This window comes from Nothoprocta perdicaria, unplaced genomic scaffold (genome assembly GCF_003342845.1).
Source record: "Nothoprocta perdicaria isolate Ctin4 unplaced genomic scaffold, notPer1 scaffold_219, whole genome shotgun sequence".
NCBI classification, from domain to species: Eukaryota; Metazoa; Chordata; class Aves; order Tinamiformes; family Tinamidae; genus Nothoprocta; species Nothoprocta perdicaria.
Window position 1 is genome coordinate 1,254,839 of NW_020455406.1, and position 20,159 is coordinate 1,274,997.

Sequence of the window (20,159 nt, forward strand, 5' to 3'; positions counted from 1 at the left end):
TTTTTTTTTTTTGGTAAATGCTTCTCAAAATAGAGGATAGCTTCCATAAACAAGTACATTAACACCGTGGTATTGATACTTCCTTTCTATAACTTTTGAAAGCGGGCCACATCCTTGGGAATGGCTGCAATAGGTCTCCCAAAATAAAACAGAATGGGGCAAGAGAGGCAGCGAGGAGATGGGGATCTCTGTYGCCCTTCCAGGGGAGCTGATGGTTCCTTCAGAGACAAAAAGCAGTCGTTGGAGCTGCTTGGCTTTGGAAAGGCCAAGTCATCTCTTCCCCAGGTAAAGCCAGTGCTGCTTTCTGCATCCCATCACCAACACCTACTGAAGCCTCAAAGGTGTCACCGGTAAAGTCACCTCGGAACAGCTTTGGGTTCAGGGAACAACAGTCGCGTTGCAGTGATGGTTCCTCTGTGACAGGGAGCCAAAACGAAGGGCCGGATTGATGCCGCCTYCCACGGCCCTTATTTCTGCTAGTGCCTTGCAGCAGTTTCGGCTCCGAACTGGAGCTGTTGACCAGTCTGGGCTGTGGTTGACTGGCACGATGCCGTATCTTGCACTTGTATCAAGTGTCTGCTTTGGGAGGAGGTGGTTTCCTGGCTCTGCAGCAGGGCTCGGGGCAGGTGAGCGCCTCGGCGGGTGCAGCGGGGCCCCGTGCGCTGCAGTTGGGGGGATTTTGCAGAGCTTGTGGGCTCTGTGTGACCCACCAAGTCTGTGGAAAGTGAGCTTGGGAGGACATCAGAGTTGGGGAAGACGTGAGGGACCTGCCTTCCTTTCTCTTCCTTTTAGATGATGTGGTAGGGAGCTGACTGACGKTTTTTTCCTTCTTTCCTCCCAGCCCATAGAGCTTTGCTGTGGTGGGATCTATAGCCTGAATAAAACGCCCGATATCCTAAAGTCTCTTTTTTCCTTTGGTGTTCCTTTTCTTTTTCCTGGCTTTCCGTAGAGTCTGCCGCATCTGGAAGGGACTGAGCGCATTTCCCTGGTGACGAGGAGAATCGAGGCAAGTTGCAGGTGCCCAAGAAAAGGCTGACGGCTCTATCCTCTCTCCTGTGCCTCAGCTGCAACCTTTCTTCCTCTGTTTCTCAAATWTCATGAGGGAGGCTTCTTTTTGGCACGGGTGACGCGTGGCAGGTAGCCTGGTGGGTGCCAAAGATTCCTGTTGGTTGTGGAAGGCACCTCCTAGGTGAGGAGGCACCTCCTAGGCAGGCGCCTTCGCCGTCGTGTGGGCCCAGCGCGGAGCTCACTGCCGTTTCACAACAGGAACGGTGTTCCGCACTCGAGCGTGATGTGGGTCGTACCTGTGTCAGCMACGTGGTGCCTGCTGCTCAGGAGAACCAGTGTCTAGCAACGTAGCAGGTTGAACTTCAGCAACCTCTGGTTGTTAAGACTGTCGTAGAGAGAGTGTTTGGGGATGTAGTAGGAAAGGTCTCCTGAAGGAGCCTCCAAGCTAGTGCTGAGCAGTGGATTTGCTTCCGCACGTYTCCGTAGCGGGTGACAGGCTGCAGGACAGCTGAAAGCCAGCAGAAAGTTTCTGATAGTAATCTAGGCAGTTTTTGCCTGTTCACTGCCTGGTAGCTTTGGAAGAAAATATGTGGATTGCATGCAGCAGGATTCTGTTGGGATTGACTTGGAACAGAGGCCTCAGTGCCTGCCTAAGTACAGGAAGGAGGTTTGAATTGAATYGCACAGAAGAACTTGATCCAGGTCAATTAATCTGTCGAGAAAACGGCGTGATTTCTTTGGATAAGGTTTCAAAGRCTCTTGTTTTAGTTTTCCCCAATGTCTTTCAGCCCCTTAGAGCTGCTCGAAAGGACGAGCTTTAAGAAACACGTTTGTGAAGGGGAGCAAGGAATAAGTGGTGTTCCATCAACGCAGTTAAACCTCCCTCATGTCCCGGGCTTTCCCCCTGGGAACAGGCAGGCCGGACGGTGTCCAGCCGGGGAGCGYGGCTCGGTGGGAAGAGCGTCGCGCGGGCGCTCACCGTCCGCCTCCTCCGTCCCCTCCGCCAGCCCCTTGGTCCTGCTCCTTCCTAGGCCTGGCTCRGGTAGATCGCAGGCTCTTGCGGGCTCGTCCCCTAGTTTATCATTACAGCTCTGAGCAAAACAAAGGTCTGCTCRCAGTGAAGGCCTCGCGCGGTGGTCCAGGTTAATCTTTCAGCTCTGGCATTCCTCCTCACCTGCTGTTGACCAGGGGTCATYGCTAGCGTTGCCAAGAGACTGTCTCCTCCGTGCAATAAATTCCTCCTGTGGCTGCCGGGAAGGCCCCTTGGCCGCTCCGATGATCRCGGTGATGTTCACCGCACTGGGACACCTCCACCCTCAGGACCTTGAAGGCCTGGGGCAGGCAGAGGTAGCACAGGGTGGTCGAAGCCTCTGTGGTGCCGTGGGTGAACCCTCATGCCCAGGTGCGGGAAGGAAGCACAGGCCAAAGCACAGGATGGTGAGGAAGTCAACCCACTGGATTTAACCCTTTTTTCATGATGCTGTCCAATATTGATTCATTGATTGATTTTCTGCTCCAAGGATGGCAGAAGTGGGGGCAATGATGAGTAGGAAGCTTTGTTGTAAAGYGTGGCTTGTGCTGTGCAGAGCCTTTGAGTATCGTCCCGATGGATTTGGCCAAGCCTGGTGGATCATGCTGTAGATCACTAGTTTTGGTAGCCCCTCACCTTACCCATCCTGCTCTTCCATCATCTGCTTCTAGCTGTAAAGGGAACCCTTTGGGAAGCTTCACCTTTAAACCCGAAACATCCATCTTCCGTGGGGTGGAACAGTTTAGAGAAAGGATGAAATGATATGGCAATAGTCTGTTTTGGTTATTTGTTTGTTGTTGTCAACTTAATGAACTCTGTAAGCCCTTTAGATAGTGAAGAAGGGCACACCCCAGGCCTGCTTTGGCATCATCTCCCTCTGTTTTTGGAGTGCTCCTAGCTCCCAAGTAAGGGCAGGAGGTCTTTAGAAGGCTTTGCTTTCCACTGCCCCACCGCTTCCATCTCTCACCTTGATTCTATCACTTTAATCGGTGACGAGATCGCCTGGGACTCACTTCAACTCTGCTAGAACTTTAGGGTTGGCATATTTGTGTTCTCCTCTTTCCCTCCTTTTTCCCTTGAGTGGCAAAAAATAAATAGCCGTAGGGTTGTCTGGGTTTGTGCAAGAGTTAAATCTAAGTGTTTTTGTGAGCTTRCTTTGGTTTCTGAGCAGATGTTTCTAGCAGGTCATCTCGATGCTCTACAGATGACCTGCTAGAGCTGGGGAAAGGGTTWGCTTGCTATACTGAGCTCAAGGAACTGTTCAATCACTGTTTACTTTGGCTTAAATCCGTGTTATTTGTCTGTTTTTTTCTTTTTTTGTGTATGTATGTGTTTGTTTTTCTGTTAAATAAAGGGAGGAGAACTAAGCAATGCTTAATTTCTACCCTTCTCTCTCCCAGGGTTTTCCTCATATAATGGAGGAGGGATGAATGGCACAARCAAAATGATGGATTTCCTGGAGGAACCTCTTCCTGGTGTGGGGACCTATGAAGATTTTAACACTATTGATTGGGTGCGAGAGAAGTCCAGGGACCGGGACAGGCACAGAGAGGTAATTTTTCTTATTGTTCTTTGAACAGCTTGCCAGTTTTCATCATTTTGGAGGCACCTATAGGAGAAATATCTAGYATGGAGGAATTGCTCCCAGGATGGGAACTGAGAGCTTCTATATAGTTTGTGGACAAATCACAGAATTGTTATGGTTGGAAAAGACCTTGGAGATCATCAAGTCCAGCCCTCAACACCAACCTGTTAAACCGTGTCCCTAAGCGCCTCCTCCRCGTGTACCTTGAGCGCCACCAGGGAGGGCGACCCCACCACTCCCCTGCGCAGCCTCCTCCAGTGCTTGACSGCTCTTTCCATSTAGAAATTCTCCCTAATGTCTGACCTGAACCTCCCCWGTGCAACTTGAGGCTGTTTCCTCTGATTCTATCTGTAGTTCTTCTGGAGAAGAGAGCGACAAAGCCCTCACGACAACCTCTTTTCGGGTAGTTGCYTCATCCGTTTGGGTGTYCCCTCATCCAGATCATTGAGAAAGATATTAAAGAGGACTGGCGCGAACACTGACCGCTGGGGAACATAGACCTTGACCAGTCACCAGCTGGATTTAACTCTGTTCACCACCACTCTCCGGGCCCGGCCATCCAGCCAGTTCTCCACCCAGCAAAGAGGCCACCTGTCTAAGCCCTGAGCTGTCAGCCTCTCCTGGAGAAGGCAGCGGGAGCTGGTGTCAAAGGCCTTGCTGCAGTCTAAGTAGACCATGTCCACAGCCTCGTCCRCTCCTTCATCCACTAGGTGGGTCACCTGTGGATGAAGGAGCAGGAGTTGGTGAGGCAGGACCTGCCTTTCATGAACGCGTGTTGGCTGAGCCTGATCCCCTGCTYGTCACACGTGYTGTGTGATGTCCCTCAAGGTGATCTSCTTCAGAACATTCCCCACAACTGAGGTCAGGCTGACAGGCCGGTAGTTGCCTGGATCCTYCACGAGACCCTTCCTGTAGATGGACATCACATGGGCAAGTGTCCAGTTACCTGGAACCTCCCARGTAGACCAGGACTGTTGACAGAGGATGGAGAGCAGCTTGGCAGCACTTCCACCAAGGTGTTCAGAACCCTGGCATGGATCCCATCTGGCCCCATGGACTTGTGAGTGTCCAAGTGGGGTAGCAGGCCACTGAGTGTTTCCTCCTGAATTGTGGGCAGTTTCTTCTGCTCTCCATAGATGTTTTGCAGCTCAGGGGGTCAAGTACCTTGAGGAGAACTGATGTGGGTATTAAAGATTGAGGCCAAGAGGGCATTAAGCACTTCAGCCTTATCCTCATCGCTGGTGACAATGTTCCCTGCTGCATCCAGTGAAGGATGGAGATTCTCCTTGGCCCTCCTCTTCTTGTTAATGCATTTGTAGAAACATTTTTTGTTGTCTTTTACAGCAATGGGCAGATTGGGTTCCATCTGAGCTGTGGCCTTTCTCATTTCCCTTGTATATAGCCTAGTGCTGTCCCTGTACTCTTAAAGGTATTATTAATGGTAATAGATGGTGCCAGGCACCATCCTGGCACCTCCGGACMCCGCAGCGAGCGGCAGCAGCAGGGCCCAGGGTTCTCCCTGGCTCACACCGTCATTAACCCCTTCTTCACCCATATGGTGGATCTTGGAATCCAGTTTCCAGCTTTTGGGTGCCCCTTGGMTGGGGAGCTTCCTGATCACCTCTGGGGGTTCCTGCAGATAAAGGCAAAYGGAGCCCGCGGCTCCTGGCTCCACTCCACACAGCGCTCATTAAATTGCTCTCGTGACGATAGACAGTCACGTCCGCGCCGCCCGGGAGGCATCCTGAGGGACAGGCCCCTGGAAGCTCCTTTGGGTCTTCGCAGAGCAGCAGTGGCCCGTGCTTGGGAGGCGTCCCGAGGAGGTTCAGCAGCAGCTGCGATCCCTGAGCTCCCCCGGGAGAGGTGCAGCAGGTCCTGCCCTCCATCCTCCTGACGCCCCTTCCGAGCCAGCCCAGGGCAGGGCTGCCTGAGGCACCAGCCTCCATGGGGGCTTTCCTGGAGCTCCCCGTCCTCAACACGCGACTGCTGCTCTCCGAGAGAGACTGCACTGTAAAGGATATAACCATTTGTTCCACGCGGCGCCTGTTGCCAAAGAAGCAGGGCTGAGTTTTGCATCATGCGGTTCTGCTTGCGAGTCATGCTCGTGCTCCTGGAAGCTGGGCTGCACGTCGGAGAAGGCTGAGGAGCTGCTCTGTCMGGCCTCCTTCCCCGGGCTCTCCCCTTCGCCGCAATTAAAATTGCAGAGAGAAGCACAGAGATGCTTTATGGAAACTATCTGTGCACTTAGTGCGCTCCTGGTTCATGAGAGAACCAGACAGAGCTCTAGCAAGGTGGTGACTGAGTCAAACTGGGCTATTTGCCTGCCAAAATGCTCTCCTCTTTTTTAGCCTAGCAAAACCACTTGGCTTCGGTAGTATCCGTGTATTATTTTTCCCTTCCCAGTATATGACATATATATATATATGTATATACTGTAGTATAACACCACAAATGAGCATGGGTGGACCAAACCAAAGGTCCTTGTGACCTGTTCCTCCTCCCTACTAAATGGTTCTGCTGTGTGGATGATGGGAACAAATCCCAAGGATCCCGAAGAAATAAAGGAGGCGATTCCAGCTCTTCCCCTTCACGCCCCCCAAACGCTCTCATTGAACAGCAGTTGCAGACCTGAACCCTGTGTCCATGGAAAGATGAAATCTAGAGGAAGATGGTGATTAAAATAATTCATTCAGGCAGAAAGGATCCTTGCCTTATTTATTCCTGGTTTAGGGAGTGTTTGCTGGTCTGAGGGTTTTTTCTTTGGTCGGGTTGGTTTGTTGTTGAGTTTTTTTTTTCGTTTGTCAATGAATTTTTTCTCTGGGATAATAAGCCCGTACTGGAAGGTTTCCAAGCAGGCCTGGGTAATCAGGGCACACAATAGCCATTCTTTCATGCCTTTATGTGGCTGTCAAGAGCAATGAGAGTGACAGGCTTCGAACACCCCTATGGGATGGGCAAGCATGAGCCGGAGACTCCAAAGAACCTCTCTGACAGGACAGGACGTGTCCCCAGCAGGCTGGAGCCCTCGCCTGCAGGGCCGTCTGCCCAAGGGGCTCCTCGCTGCAGCAGCTCCTTTGGCAGCCACGGTGGTGTCGCCTCTGCTGCCCCTCTCACATCTGCCTTTGGAGACCCTGGAGGGCAGAAGGTGCTTGGTGAAAGCAGTTCCTGGTGTGCAGCACAGCTCTGGAGACCGTGAAAAGACCACGAAAACTCCGGAGCTTTCACAGCTGCTGTGGGGTCAACACCCACCTGTCTGGCACTGCTACCTTGCTGGGGCCTAAGAGTGTTTCTCAGATCTTCACATCTGCTCGTGGCATCAAGAGTTGGCAGCAGTAATTATGGGGTTTCTGGCTAGGGAAAAGGGAAGCGTCCTTGATGCCCCCTCGCGCACGTCCCACTCAGTGCTCCACCTCAGTCAACACCGTGGTTCTGTGGCGGGGGGTGTTTGCTCGGGTTCGTGTTTGTTATTCTGTTTTATTTTCTTTCTAGATTACCAGCAGAAGTAAAGAGTCAACGTGGGCCCTCATACACAGCGTGAGTGATGCCTTTTCTGGCTGGCTGCTGATGCTCCTCATAGGATTGTTAGCAGGTGAGAGGAAAGTTTCCAAACGAAGGTCTAACTTTGTGTTGCAACAGCAGGACTGATTCCATGCACACACCTCTACCACCAGAACAGGGGATTTTTKTCCCAGAAGCGTAGGCTGACTGAGGTCCTCCACTGATATTTCGAGGCCCTGGTACTGCCTTACCATTTGTGCAGGATTTGTGGGTTTTTTTTTTTTTTTTTGTCCCATTGTCCTGTGTAGAGTTTAGAGTCTGACGTTGGCTACAAAGCTCTGAAATCAGAAACATCAAATCTGGGCAAGTCCCAGCTGAACAAAGACTGGGCCGGAGGGAGGTCTCATGCAGTCAGTGATCCTAACTGGATGCTTTCCATGGGCCCTGGAAAGGCAGATGCCGAGCCCTGGTTAGCAAGATGCAAAAAAAAAAAAAAAAAAAAAAAAGAATTTTTTTAACTAAACTTAGGAGTGAAGGTCTTGGGAAACCTTTGAATTTCCCCAGTCTCTTGAAAGCTTCTTGTAGAGGCCAACGGAGACCTAAATAACTTCAGAAGCAACCTTTGAACCCAGCACTGCCTAAGTCAATCAGCGAGCTGCAGACAGTCTCGGAGGAAAGCAGCTAAACATTCATCAGGAGGGCCGAAATCAAGTCTTGTGTTAATATTTACAGAGGAAAAGCTTCAGGGCAGTTTTTCATTAACCAAAAGGTTCCCTAGATATTAAGGGTTACCCCTGGAGTCCTGCTTCTGCGACTGAGCAGGCGCCAGCCCTGAACTCCGCTGCGTCGACTTTGCATTTCAGCAGAGMGCAGTTGATGGCAGTGATTTCCACGGCGGGTTGTGACTTCACTCGGAGTTCCTTTTAAAATCTGAACTCCTTTGCTTGCTCTCTGCCTTGTTTTGTTTGGCCCAGTCAGGGCTTCCCTGTATATGTTCTTTATGGTGGATTTTTTGTRGCCTGTCCCTGTGCCCTGCCGTGTGTTAACCCCCGTTCTGCTTCTCCCATTACCTGCCACCTTGGATTTAATAAGTGACCTTGCAGTGTGATGGAGAAGGATTATTCTAGGGACTTAGTGTGGGCTTTAATGCAGTTTGTGAGGGTCAGTCTTTGAAATACTATTAGGTATACTGACGTTTTTTTCCATATATCCTGGCATAAGCCTTCCCTCTAGTTYTCTAAAGGACAGACAAAAATACTCCAGCTGCTCTGTTTTTTGGTAGGTGAATCAAAAATGCTTAGAGCCAACTGTGACCTTCAGATGTGTGCCTGCATGATACGGTTATGTGTTTTTCATCTTTTCCTTTCTTCCCCCTCTCATAGGTTCCTTGGCTGGTCTCATAGACATCTCRGCCCACTGGATGACAGATCTGAAAGAAGGGGTTTGTCTGGCCGGCTTCTGGTTTAACCACGAGCACTGCTGTTGGAAATCCAGCACCACCTTCACGGACAGAGACAAGTGTCCAGAGTGGAAGAGCTGGTCACAGCTTATTCTTGGCCATGGGGAGGTGATGTGTGCCTAGCTTTGCATTGTCTCCTGTTAGTCATCTGTAAATATATGCCATTAGCACAAACTCTTAAGGTTCTTGTTGCTGAGGTCTTTCAAGGGGTGCAAATAAGCTCAACCAAGTGTCTTCCATGGGGTTCTCGGAGGGGAGGCAAAAGCTCYATGCAGTTGAAGAGCATTGCTTTGCTCCTGTGCTTGAGACATTGCTTGGAGAGGGTTTTGCCCCTGAGCAGCCTCAGAGCCTCGTGCAAAACGAGCTGCTTCTCGTGCTTCTGGCAGTGCTGCCCAGTGGCAAACTTGCTCCACCACAACAATATTGATATACTTTGTTTGCTATTTTACGTAATGCTGCCTGGAAATCTCAATATAAAAGAGATTATAAATATCTCTATAAATAGCGCTCTAAATATCAGTATAAATAACTAAATTGGTTTATACCCCGTGACCCAACAAACCTACCTTGTCCTTGGTGCCACAACTGCTTGTGGTTTGGGCTGCTTCCTGCTGCACAGGTTTGATGGGATCTTTTGTTGAAAGTATGTGTCTGAATTGGGGCGCTTTCTTTGCTTTTTAGGGAGCGTTTGCATATATTCTCAACTACTTCATGTATGTTATCTGGGCCTTGTTGTTCTCCCTCCTTGCTGTGTTACTCGTGAAGGGGTTTGCTCCTTATGCCTGCGGCTCAGGAATTCCGGAGGTGAGTGGGATTGGGCAGAAGGGTTTCTTTAATTTGGGGTAGGGATCCACCATGCAAAGATTACTTGTGATGAGTTGATATTGGGACTGATGGACATGCAGAAGTTGTCTCCTTGTGGTGTGTGTGTATATATATATATATAGTATATATAAAAAAAAGTATATTTTAGCAATTAGGAGGTACAAGAAAGTTCATTAAGGAAAGCTGTGGGAGAAGGCTGAAGGCAGGAGCTGGGAATAGAGAGTGACATGAGAGCCCCATGGCCAGGGCTTGAATGAAAGCCTGTAGAGCTCTGTGTGCTTGACTTCCAGATCAAAACTATCTTAAGTGGTTTCATCATTAGAGGCTACCTGGGCAAGTGGACGCTGATCATCAAAACCATCACCCTAGTGTTGGCCGTGTCCTCCGGCCTGAGCTTGGGCAAAGAGGGGCCCCTGGTGCACGTCGCCTGCTGCTGTGGGAACATCTTGTGTCACCTCTTCACCAAGTACCGGAAAAACGAAGCCAAGCGCAGAGAGGTAAAACAGGGCGGCGATGCCGTCCCACTATTGAGGTGGTGGGGTGGGAAGCTGGTGGGCTTGGTGACCCTGGTGTGGGGAGATACCTGGTTAGCAATGGGARTGTTCATTTGTGATGACTTGCCCGGTTTGCAAGGCTTGTTAGCACCYGCCATGTGTTTCCCTGAACTCCTCAGGGTGTCCGTGGGACTTGGGCTTGGCTGTGTGAACACACTGAGGGCCTTTGCTTCTGAGGACCTGCTTCAGTCACGACGGACACAGTGCAAGGCCAAARCTGGCATCTCACATGAAGCAACGTGTTCCCTCACAATATTTTAAGGCATTTTCCCCGTAACAGGTCGCTGCAGGACAAACACTGCGAGATGCATGGCATGACCTTGGCCAGGTTACCTCCTGGCAGACCAGAAGTGACTCGGGCTTCTCTTCCAGGTTCTGTCCGCAGCTGCCGCTGCCGGGGTGTCCGTGGCTTTTGGAGCGCCGATTGGAGGAGTGCTTTTTAGCCTGGAAGAGGTAACAGGAGCACTTTGTGTTCGCCCTTGGCAAGCTCTTTTATTGCATGAACTCATTTGGCTGGTTTAGAAATACAGTCTGCTTGTCACGACTTGGGAGTGGGAGGGAGAGGCAGTTCAGTGCTGCTTGATACATTTACAGGGGAACCTAAGCAACCYAAAAGCTGACTGGGGCTTCAGTAAACTCTTAGGATCCCTGGAGAACTTATTTCAGAGGGTGTAAATCCCTAGTTTGGCAATAAATCTCTTTTTCTGCAGCCTGCCTGTCCTCCTCAGCATTGGCTGCTCACATTTACAGGCTCTGTTGTGTTGTCCACATCTCTTGTCTGTGTTACAGCTCTGTCCCCAGTGTACTTCAAAGTGAGCTTTTATCTCGCTTCTGAAGCCCGTTTTCTTTCAAAAAAAACTAGTGATGCAAGTTGTTTTGCCCCAGATATGAAATAGGTCATTGCTGCTTGCTTCAGCATCCACTGAGAGGAGAAGGGCTAGGGCAGTTGTGCTCAACTGCTCAGTACTTTGCTCAGCCTGTAGTAGCTCTTTGGCACTCCTGCACCTTGCAGGACGTGACGGGCAAATGGTTCTGTGGCTGCAGCCCACAGCTAATCTGCAACCCCTCGTGTTATGTGGATAAGGCACCTGCCCTTCAGGGATCATGAAGGGCATTTATTGCATTGAAAGTGTACAGCACGGGGCAAGCGACGAAGCAGGAAGCTCCAAATGCAGCCTGGGGAGCTGCCTAAAAAGGAGGGTGCCTCGTCCATGGGCACTGATCTAAACTGTTTGTAGTTTGCACAGTGCTGGTTTTGTGACGGGGCAGCAGTCAGTGCAGTGAGAGGAGCTGAAGCGACTGAATCTGCTTTTTCCTTCCTTTGTAGGTCAGTTACTACTTCCCTCTGAAGACACTGTGGCGCTCCTTCTTCGCTGCTCTGGTGGCCGCGTTTACTCTGCGCTCCATCAACCCCTTTGGGAACAGCCGCCTGGTTCTCTTCTATGTGGAGTTYCACATGCCGTGGCATCTGCTGGAGCTGGTGCCCTTCATCCTCTTGGGGATATTTGGGGGGCTCTGGGGAGCTTTCTTCATTCGCAGCAACATCGCGTGGTGCCGGCGGCGCAAGACGACCAAGCTTGGCAAGTACCCCGTGCTGGAGGTGTTGGTGGTGACTGCGATCACGGCCGTCCTGGCCTTCCCCAACGAATACACCAGGATGAGCACCAGCGAGCTCATCTCCGAGCTCTTCAATGACTGCGGCATTCTGGACTCCTCCAAACTCTGCGAGTATGTCAACGATCTCAACAGCACCAAAGGGGATGACCTCCCAGACCGAGCTGCTGGCCCGGGGGTCTACACGGCCATGTGGCAGCTGGCCTTGGCCCTTATAATGAAAGTCTTCATCACGATCTTCACCTTTGGCATGAAGGTGAGACCTGCCTGTAGAGGAGCTTTATTTACTCCATAATAGACATGTTTTTCTCCCCACACTTTCCCCCCAAAGGGCAGAAGTCTGCTTTGGGGGGATAATAGAGCAGGATTGCTCTGAGGGCACTGGAGCCTCTTGCCCTGAAGTTGGCTGTCAGATGAAACATAACTGATAAGCTGGTATATCCAGAATTGGCGAGAAATTTTCTGAATTTCAAGGTGGAATTTGAATTGCAGGCAGGGAAGAAGGATTATTCCACGTTTAGTAGGTGAAACCAGCACAGCTAGAAAATACTGGTGCACGCAGTGGACAAGTAATGGTGTTGGAGAGAAGGGGGAAGCGCTGTTGGGGTGCAGAGGAAAAAAACCTCTCTGTTCTGCACTAACCTGGTCTGGCTGTTTCAGCTGCTCAGAAACAAGGGAATTCAAACTRTTACAGAGATGCTGGAGCATGGCTTGTTTCATTAAGGACAGTGGCAAGCCCAGTGCTCTCYTTGTCAGCCTAAGGACACCAGGTGAGACTCTGCCACCACCTTTCAGTGCAGGAAGGGAAGAGATGCTGAAGCCAGGCAATCTTGCCAGTTTTAACTTGAGTATAACCTCCCATAGCGTCATCTTGTGAGCTTTTAGTGCTGGCTKCCTGCAAAATGCCGTGTTGACTCATGTGGGTGGTGTTCTGTTTTGTTGTTWTTTTAGGTGCCTTCAGGTCTCTTCATCCCCAGTATGGCGGTCGGTGCCATTGCAGGCAGGTTGCTGGGAGTGGCAATGGAGCAGCTGGCGTTTTACCACCACGACTGGGTCATCTTCAGCGGCTGGTGCAGCCAAGGAGCTGACTGCATCACTCCTGGCCTCTACGCAATGGTTGGGGCTGCAGCATGTCTAGGTAAGCGCAGTGCATTTGGAAATCCAAGGTGCTGGCCCTGGATTTGCTTGGCTAAGGTCGAGAGGTGTAGAAAAGACTACGATGCTGCTGCTCTTGGAGGCTGGAATAACTGACCTTGTGCCAAGAGCAAGAGACTTTGTAATGTATTTCTTGTCTTTCTGCATTCTTTGGGAGCATCAGCATATCCTGGGTTGTGATGGGTTCAGTGGGAAACCTGAATCCACAGAGCAAACAAAAGAACCCGGCAAGGGGCTTTAGGTTTTCCCTGTAGGTTTTCAAGTCTTCTTGTGCTACACATTCATCTTCCAGTGCATCTCTTCTTTCAAGCACTGTTCCATGCAGGGGTTGATTGGTTTGATTTTGCGTGTGTGGTAACTCYTCTGCCCCTGTTTGGCAAAAGGGCCTGTGGAGAAATTGAGCGCCTGAACTTGACTTTCACGGCAATTCCCAATCCTCTCCTTCACAGAGTGGCATGTATATCTCTTAAGGTATTGCTTTGCAGTATTAGGAGGCACTTCATTCAAGAAGCAGTCAAAACTCATGAATCTGTTTATGGAGGTGTGTGTAAGGCCTTTTTAAAGGATGACCAAGCTCTTTTGGAAGCTGATTTTGGAGTTAAATTTCTCTCATATTAAGTAACAGGATAGCCTTTCTAGCAGATGGGCATTGCCATTATACAATGTTAAGTAGGCACTTTTGAACAGACATCCCACATGGTTTGTGGATCAGAAGGTCTGTTCTCAAAGGACATGTGGTGCTGGGGTGTCTCATTACCCAATTGAAATTCATGAAGTCTTTGCAGGATGCTGAGTTCTGAGAAGGATTCATCAAAACCCATGTAGCAAGAGGGACCCTGAAGCCAGCACATGACATAATATACTGGAAAGGACAGTTGGTTTTAATACCATGTTCTGTTCATGTTTGGCTTCCACTGCTGAACGTAGTGCCTGTTTTCTAAGCAGGAGTTCAGCAGGACAAACATTTTTTAATCCAAGAGTTTGTCCTGAGGGCTTGGCAGAGGACAGCTCTAGCAAACAGCAAGAACAACTCTGCTGTTGGGAAGGGAACCCCTTCCAAATCCTTCCAAATATGCTCCATCTGCCCGCGTCCTCTTTGCAGGTGGGGTGACCCGAATGACTGTTTCGCTGGTGGTCATCATGTTCGAGCTCACTGGGGGCCTGGAGTACATCGTTCCTCTGATGGCAGCAGCCATGACCAGCAAGTGGGTGGCAGATGCCATAGGGCGGGAGGGCATTTACGACGCCCACATTCGTCTCAACGGCTACCCCTTCTTGGAAGCCAAGGAGGAGTTCTCGCACAAGACCCTTGCGATGGATGTAATGAGACCGCGGAGAAACGATCCTCCCTTGACTGTCATCACTCAGGACAGCATGACCGTAGAAGATGTTGAGGCCATAATCAATGAAACAACGTACAGTGGCTACCCAGTGGTGGTGTCGCGGGAGTCCCAAAGGCTCGTTGGGTTTGTCCTCAGGAGAGATCTCATCATTTCAATAGGTAAGTGGGGAAAGGTGAGATGTTTCATAGTTGAACAGAACATTTAGAGGCCTCAAATGCCGTTGACTGTAACTTCTCCTAAATTCCAACACCCAGCAGTGATGGTGGATATTCTTGGTGAAATTAGCCTCCCCGTTCCCAAGCAGTGTGGGGCTTGCAGGGGTTGAGAGCGAAGGACAGCACAGCTTGCTCAATGCGGTTGGTGCAGCTCTGCTCAACTCACAAACCTTAATKCACCCATGTGAACCATAAGAGTTCTTGCCAGCAAGAACTGAGCTGAAGAACTTAGCGAGAACTAAGCTTTCCAACATCAGAAGCTCAAGTACTGCTTCTGGTCATGGTGGCTCTTGCTGGCTTATGTAGGGCGATGCTTTTGTTGTTGATGAGTCAGGAGCATGTTAGGGCTGCAGGGCATTGTAGTCCTTTAGAAGTTGTGCCTGTGCTGAAATGAAGATAGAGATTGGTCATAGTTATGGGCACTGAGCCCCCCATGCCCTGCCTAATTAGTCCTTGCTGATTGAATCCAGCAGGGGCTTGGGCTCAAGCATCTACTCTAGGCTTTGGAGAGYTTGCCTTGGTCAACACTGCCGTGTGGAGTCACCAAGCAGGGTTCACACAAGCCCCGTGATGAGCTGGGCAGGAGAACAGCCTCAGCTGAAAGTGCATTTTTCCTCAGTAGGGTTAGTTTCCAGCAGATCTGGTCACTGCTTCAGCTCTCCTTGGGACCCCATGAGCACTGGTGTAAAGGAACAAGTGAGGCTGGCAGTTACCTTGCAGGAGGGGAAAAAGCAGATACGTGGTTGCTCAACAGCCCAATCTCAAGGTATTAAACATACATATGAAGTCTGTGGTGTGTTCTCCAGGGCATGGTTTAATGCAGCATCTCAGTTCAAGCTTGGGAACTTTGTGTAGGATCTACATGAACTTCTGCTCCTGAGCTACCTTCATCCCATGGCAGTATCAGAGCAGCCTGAGTAACTGAGCTGTCTGGCCATTCCCTCTCTGTTTTAAGGTGGGTTTTCAGGGACAGATTTAGGCCACATGCAATACAGCCTTTTTGAGCATGCAGATGTTGCTCTAGGCTTCTCTTGATAAATATGGAGCTAAACGTTTTTGGTGATGTGGAGGCAGATGTAGTGAAAGCAAAGTGCTGTATTGTAGTCGCGGGCATCTCCTTCCATTGGGTTGCTTCATGGTATGACCATGATCTGCTGCCTTTGTGGCACTGTGCCTCTCCAGAGGCCCCCTGAGAGGAAGCTCTTTCCCAAGATAAGCACAGTGAGGCGTTGCTGTGGGTTATGGAATGGGATTTAGGTTTTGGTAGCCTGCTGTGAGAGCTCTCAGCGTGTGCTTTTTGTTTTCCTAAGGATTTATTTTTCCCTTAAGGAAAAATTTCTTAACAGTGAGGGTGACAGAGCCCTGGCACAGGCTGCCCAGAGAGATTGTGGGGTCGTCTTCTCTGGAGATCTTCCAAACCCGCTTGGATGCAGCCTGTGCCACATGCTCAGGGTGACCCTGCRTGTGCAGGGCGCTTGGACGAGATGATCTCTAGAGGTCCCTTCCAACCTTAAGCATTCCGTGATTCTTGCTTGCTTTATTTTTCTTGGATACTGAGTAGACCTCTTCCCAATAAGTCTAGTAACGTAAATACCAAATCAAAGCTACGATACGGCCAGCATCTAGATTGCTTGCCTAGGAGCAGAGCTGTAATGCAGCAGCACGAGTAGTGGCAAGTACTGGGAGTCCTTGGCATAACGATGCAGTTGTTAGAAGATGGGATGGAAACAGCTCACCCCWACTTGGGTCATTATGAAAGCACGTGAGTGAAGTGAAGCCGTGGACCTTTGYTAAGGTCATGCCAGCACGGTCAGAGAGAGAAAAGCACGTGTTCTGGTTAGGAGAGGCAAGGAGAGCTGATATTTAATCACCTGTTTCCTTTTTCCAGAAAATGCCCGGAAGAAGCAGGATGGGATTGTGAGCACTTCAATTATTTATTTCACTGACCACTCTCCTCCSCTGCCTCCGAGCTCGCCGTCCATGCTCAAACTCAGGAGCATCCTGGACCTCAGTCCCTTCACGGTGACGGACCAAACGCCCATGGAGATTGTTGTGGATATATTCCGCAAGCTCGGACTGCGCCAGTGCCTGGTCACTCACAACGGGTGAGAAYGCTGCTGGCTGCCTAGGGAGGGATCCCCTAGGATAACGCCAAGTTAGTTAAACCCTGGTTTAACGCTAGTGAAGGCTGGTGAAGCGGTGATGCAGATCCATGCGAGGATGGGTATGACACCCCCAACGCAGGTGGAAAGGGCTCATGACCATCGCAAGGGGGGTTTGGACTAAATGGTCTCAAGGTCCCTTCCAACCTYGACCATTCTGTGATCTCCCTTTTGGTCCTGCACGTTATGTAATTCACTCCGAATTCACTCTGGTGTCAGTCTGGACGTTGTGTGTTGAGGTAGGAGCGAGAACAAAGAGTTAAAACCAGTGGTAGAAGTGATTTAAATCTGTTCACTGAAGTGTCATGCCGTGGAAGGAGTTGTTCTGTGCTGCCAGCCTTGTTAGTGATGCTTTGGGCACTTCTTGCAAGAAATAACATTGTTAACCAAAGGTTTGCAGCAGAAGATTTGTTTCTTTAGCCCCCTGCATCCATGTATTTTGATACGTCCCTGAAAAAAACAAATAAAAACAGAAGCTGCTGAGRCTATCGGGACTTAAAATACAGTTCTAGAAATTCAAATTCCGGGAGCTGATGCACTAATAATGTTTGTTTTTATGTTTGCTTTGTAGGAAGTTACTTGGGATCATTACCAAAAAGGATGTATTAAAGCATATTGCACAGCTGGCTAACCAGGACCCAGATTCTATACTGTTCAATTAAAAGCAGACTAATAGATAGCGTGTGTTCTGCACAGAAGAAACTTTATAATAAAGATCCTGGATGCTCTTTCCTATTTTTACAGAGACCTTGAAACTGTTTTTGACATTCCCTTCTGTGGAGCTGAAGAAGATATATATATATATATTTTTTTTTTCTACAGAATAACCAATTGCACTACATAATCTGTGGAAATTAATCTTCTCTTTAGAAGAAAAAGGACTTTATTTACATTGCTTTTGTGAAGTTGCATTGGAAAAATTCCATGAAGGAGTAAAAGCAAAATGCTACAGAATTATATCTCTTCCTTTTTATTTTATTTGAACTCTTGTAACTAGTGTGGGGAGGCAAAGACAAGGACCCCRTTCGGCGTCTTCAGAAGCTTTGAAGGAGAAGGATGATTTTTGCATGCAGCGCATTCAGGTGCTGGCACAAGGAGACAGTTGTTACTCAGGGCAGCGTGTTCCTGGTTACCCACTTGGTCCTTCCATAATCAGACTGGAAGAGAGAGAAGAAAAGAGCAAAGCGTGCACCACACGGTAGGAGAACGTCGAAAGTGACCTCAGCTCCTCAGCTACCAGCACCAGCTAGCGGAGGACGTTCTGGTGACAGAAGGAAAGCGAACAAACAAATCGCCCCAGGAGCAGATCTGCTTAGAAGTGGACTCGGTTTCGGAGTGGGAAGAAGCTTATTTGGTTACTCTCTTGTGAATGTATTGAGTTTCACYCTGTGACTTGCTTGCTAAGAGCATCTGAAGGAGGAGGCAGGAGTCGAGGGTTGTATTCTTGTCCTCCTTAGATATATGCCTTGGTTTTTTGTTTTGTTTTTGGTTGGTTTTTTGGGGAGGTTTTGTTTGTTTGCTTGTTTTTCTTTAGATATCTGCCTCGGGCTTTCTCCTCTGGCTGGTGCCTGGAATGGCAAAGGCTGAGTGCYGAGTTATTGCCCTGGCTTTCCTGCACTTCCAGTCACTCCCTGATCGCATCGGATGTTGCACAACGGGCCTCTTCCTTCATGAGCAGTGTCTGACGGGGTGGAGGACATCGGCGGAGGTGCCTGTCCCCAAGGAGTTTACATGAATGCACATTCTGGTCCCTGCCTCTGCCCGGTCTTGYCCCCAACTCAGGCTCGACTCCCGGCGCTGGGATTGAGCCCACTGCCACTTGACGTTCACCTCGGTGTCTCCTTTCACCAACAACTATGCAATGACCTCCCTTTCCCACCACCGTCAGCAAAACCACTTGTCCCTCAGTTGGTCCCTTCCCCTGTTGCTTCTCCAGTCTCTCCCATCTTTAACYCATTTTCTTTCTTTTTTCTGTTAATAAAAACTGAAATTCTGACAGTATGCAACTGCACTGGAGGGTAGTGGTGCTCACCAGGCTGGAGCAGGCCTTATTTTGCTCTCTGTGACTGAGGGTCGTTGCTGGAAAGGAGGGTTCCCACCGTGTTTGGCTTGGCCTCCTTTGGCCAGTTGAGTTCTTGTATGGTTGAAAGGGGGCTCAGAGCAAAATGTTACCACTGGATCAGGTATCTTGTAAGAAAATAAATGCCTTGACGTTGCCTGTGCTGTGTTTGTGCAGCGGGAGCTCTCCCACGCTGTGCTGTGGCAATCAGAAGGTGCCCTGGGCTGCGCCCACATGCTGCCTTGCAGCTGGCAGTGCTTGACCTGCAGCCTCTGCTCGAGCTGGCAGCAGCCCCGGAGATCTTGGGAACCTGCTGGGTTCCAGTGCTTCTGCGTCTGCTCTYGGAGGCTTTTCCCTGGAGCTGCTCTACAGGTCCCTGCCTTTAGAGAACATCTTTGCAGGTGTGAAGTGTGATCCATGCAACATCCTGCTTCCTTTTTGACGGGCCTGTGACGCCAGAGAGCACCACGCTTCTGCTTTGCACGCCTCGGCTTACTTTAAAATATACAGAAAGGCTTGAGCATGGGAACGTAAATCCTCCGCCTCCCTTAATTCAACCCGCGCTGCATGAGAGCCCCTGGTCCCTACGGGCCAAGCCCTGCTCTCGCAGAGGGGAAAGGAGGAATGTCCCTGGCAGGCAGCGGGGCTCCCTACGCGCTGGCGACGGCAGGAGCTGCTGGAAGGGAGACCCACGGACAGGCTGGAGCGGTGGCGGGAGCCTCCGAACGCGGCAGCGCAGGGAGAGCCCTGGTGCGGGGAGCCGGGGAGCTGCCGCGCTGCCTCGGGCGCGTTGGAGGCCTGGGGCTCCCGGCCTCTGTGGGGCTAATGGGAGGGCTGCCTCCCTGCGGAGGGAGGGCTCCCGGGAGGCTCCTCCTGGGCTTTCTGCAGGTGGTGGTGCTTGGTGGAACGGCGGGGTGAGGAGTTGTTGGRAATTGCAGCAAGGGCAAGGTGTCCTCGAAAGGCTGGCCTGAAGGAGTCGCATCGGAGGTGAGAGCTGCCAGAAAAGCCCGACCTTGGGCTGTGGGAGAGCCTGGCAGAGCCAGGCTCAGACCTGGGGAGCTCGGGTTTGGATCAGCCGCAGGATCCCTGCTGCGCCAAGCCAAACAGACTGGCGATGAGCAAAATAAAAAGCATTGCAAGGGGAGAAGACTTCTCTTTGCCAGCCTATGTGAGGCAGCGACCTAACTCTGGTCTGAGAAGATCTCTGCACTTGCTTGGCTTTAAAATGAAAGCTGGTACTGGTGCTCATGTCTGTTTTAATGCAATCATTCTTCACATTGGCCCTGGCCGATAAAACCCTCTTGGGAAGAGATTCTCCTGCCCGCGGGCGTCCTGGCTGCTGTGGGGTCTCGCCCCGTCTGCTTGTGGCCTCTGTGGTGCGTTACCTTCAGCGCGACTCCAGGAGGAGCCGTGGGGTTTCTCACCAGCAAGCGGCCCTTSGACGCGTCCTCTGCAGCGGGAAGCCGGGAGGAAGCTGAGCTGTGGCCGCCTGAATCCATAAGCGGGAGAAACAGAAGCAGGCCCCTGAGCTCGCCAGCTGGGCTATAGAAACGGTTTGCAGCTCCTGCTTGAACTACCACAGCTACGACTTGGGCCGATTTTCTCATCTGTAGCTGAAACCTCCCAACCCTGGAGGTGAAACTGYGTGAGAT

At 50.5% G+C, this 20,159-nt stretch overlaps 1 protein-coding gene across 2 annotated transcripts in view; it reads left to right on the forward strand.

Annotated features, from left to right (window-relative positions):
• Positions 1–18,505, forward strand: part of LOC112946929 (H(+)/Cl(-) exchange transporter 5) — a 34,868-nt gene extending 16,363 nt beyond the window's left edge. For both annotated transcript variants that reach the window (XM_026038896.1, XM_026038897.1), the window contains 11 exons: positions 3,439–3,590; positions 7,113–7,212; positions 8,504–8,688; positions 9,262–9,384; positions 9,696–9,902; positions 10,332–10,412; positions 11,287–11,829; positions 12,525–12,711; positions 13,831–14,229; positions 16,175–16,391; positions 17,020–18,505. In XM_026038896.1, coding sequence (XP_025894681.1) covers positions 3,439–3,590; positions 7,113–7,212; positions 8,504–8,688; positions 9,262–9,384; positions 9,696–9,902; positions 10,332–10,412; positions 11,287–11,829; positions 12,525–12,711; positions 13,831–14,229; positions 16,175–16,391; positions 17,020–17,110 — 2,285 coding nt within the window. In that variant the 3' untranslated portion in view covers positions 17,111–18,505. The remainder of the gene's footprint in view (positions 1–3,438; positions 3,591–7,112; positions 7,213–8,503; positions 8,689–9,261; positions 9,385–9,695; positions 9,903–10,331; positions 10,413–11,286; positions 11,830–12,524; positions 12,712–13,830; positions 14,230–16,174; positions 16,392–17,019) is intronic.
• Positions 18,506–20,159: the final 1,654 nt, after the last annotated feature.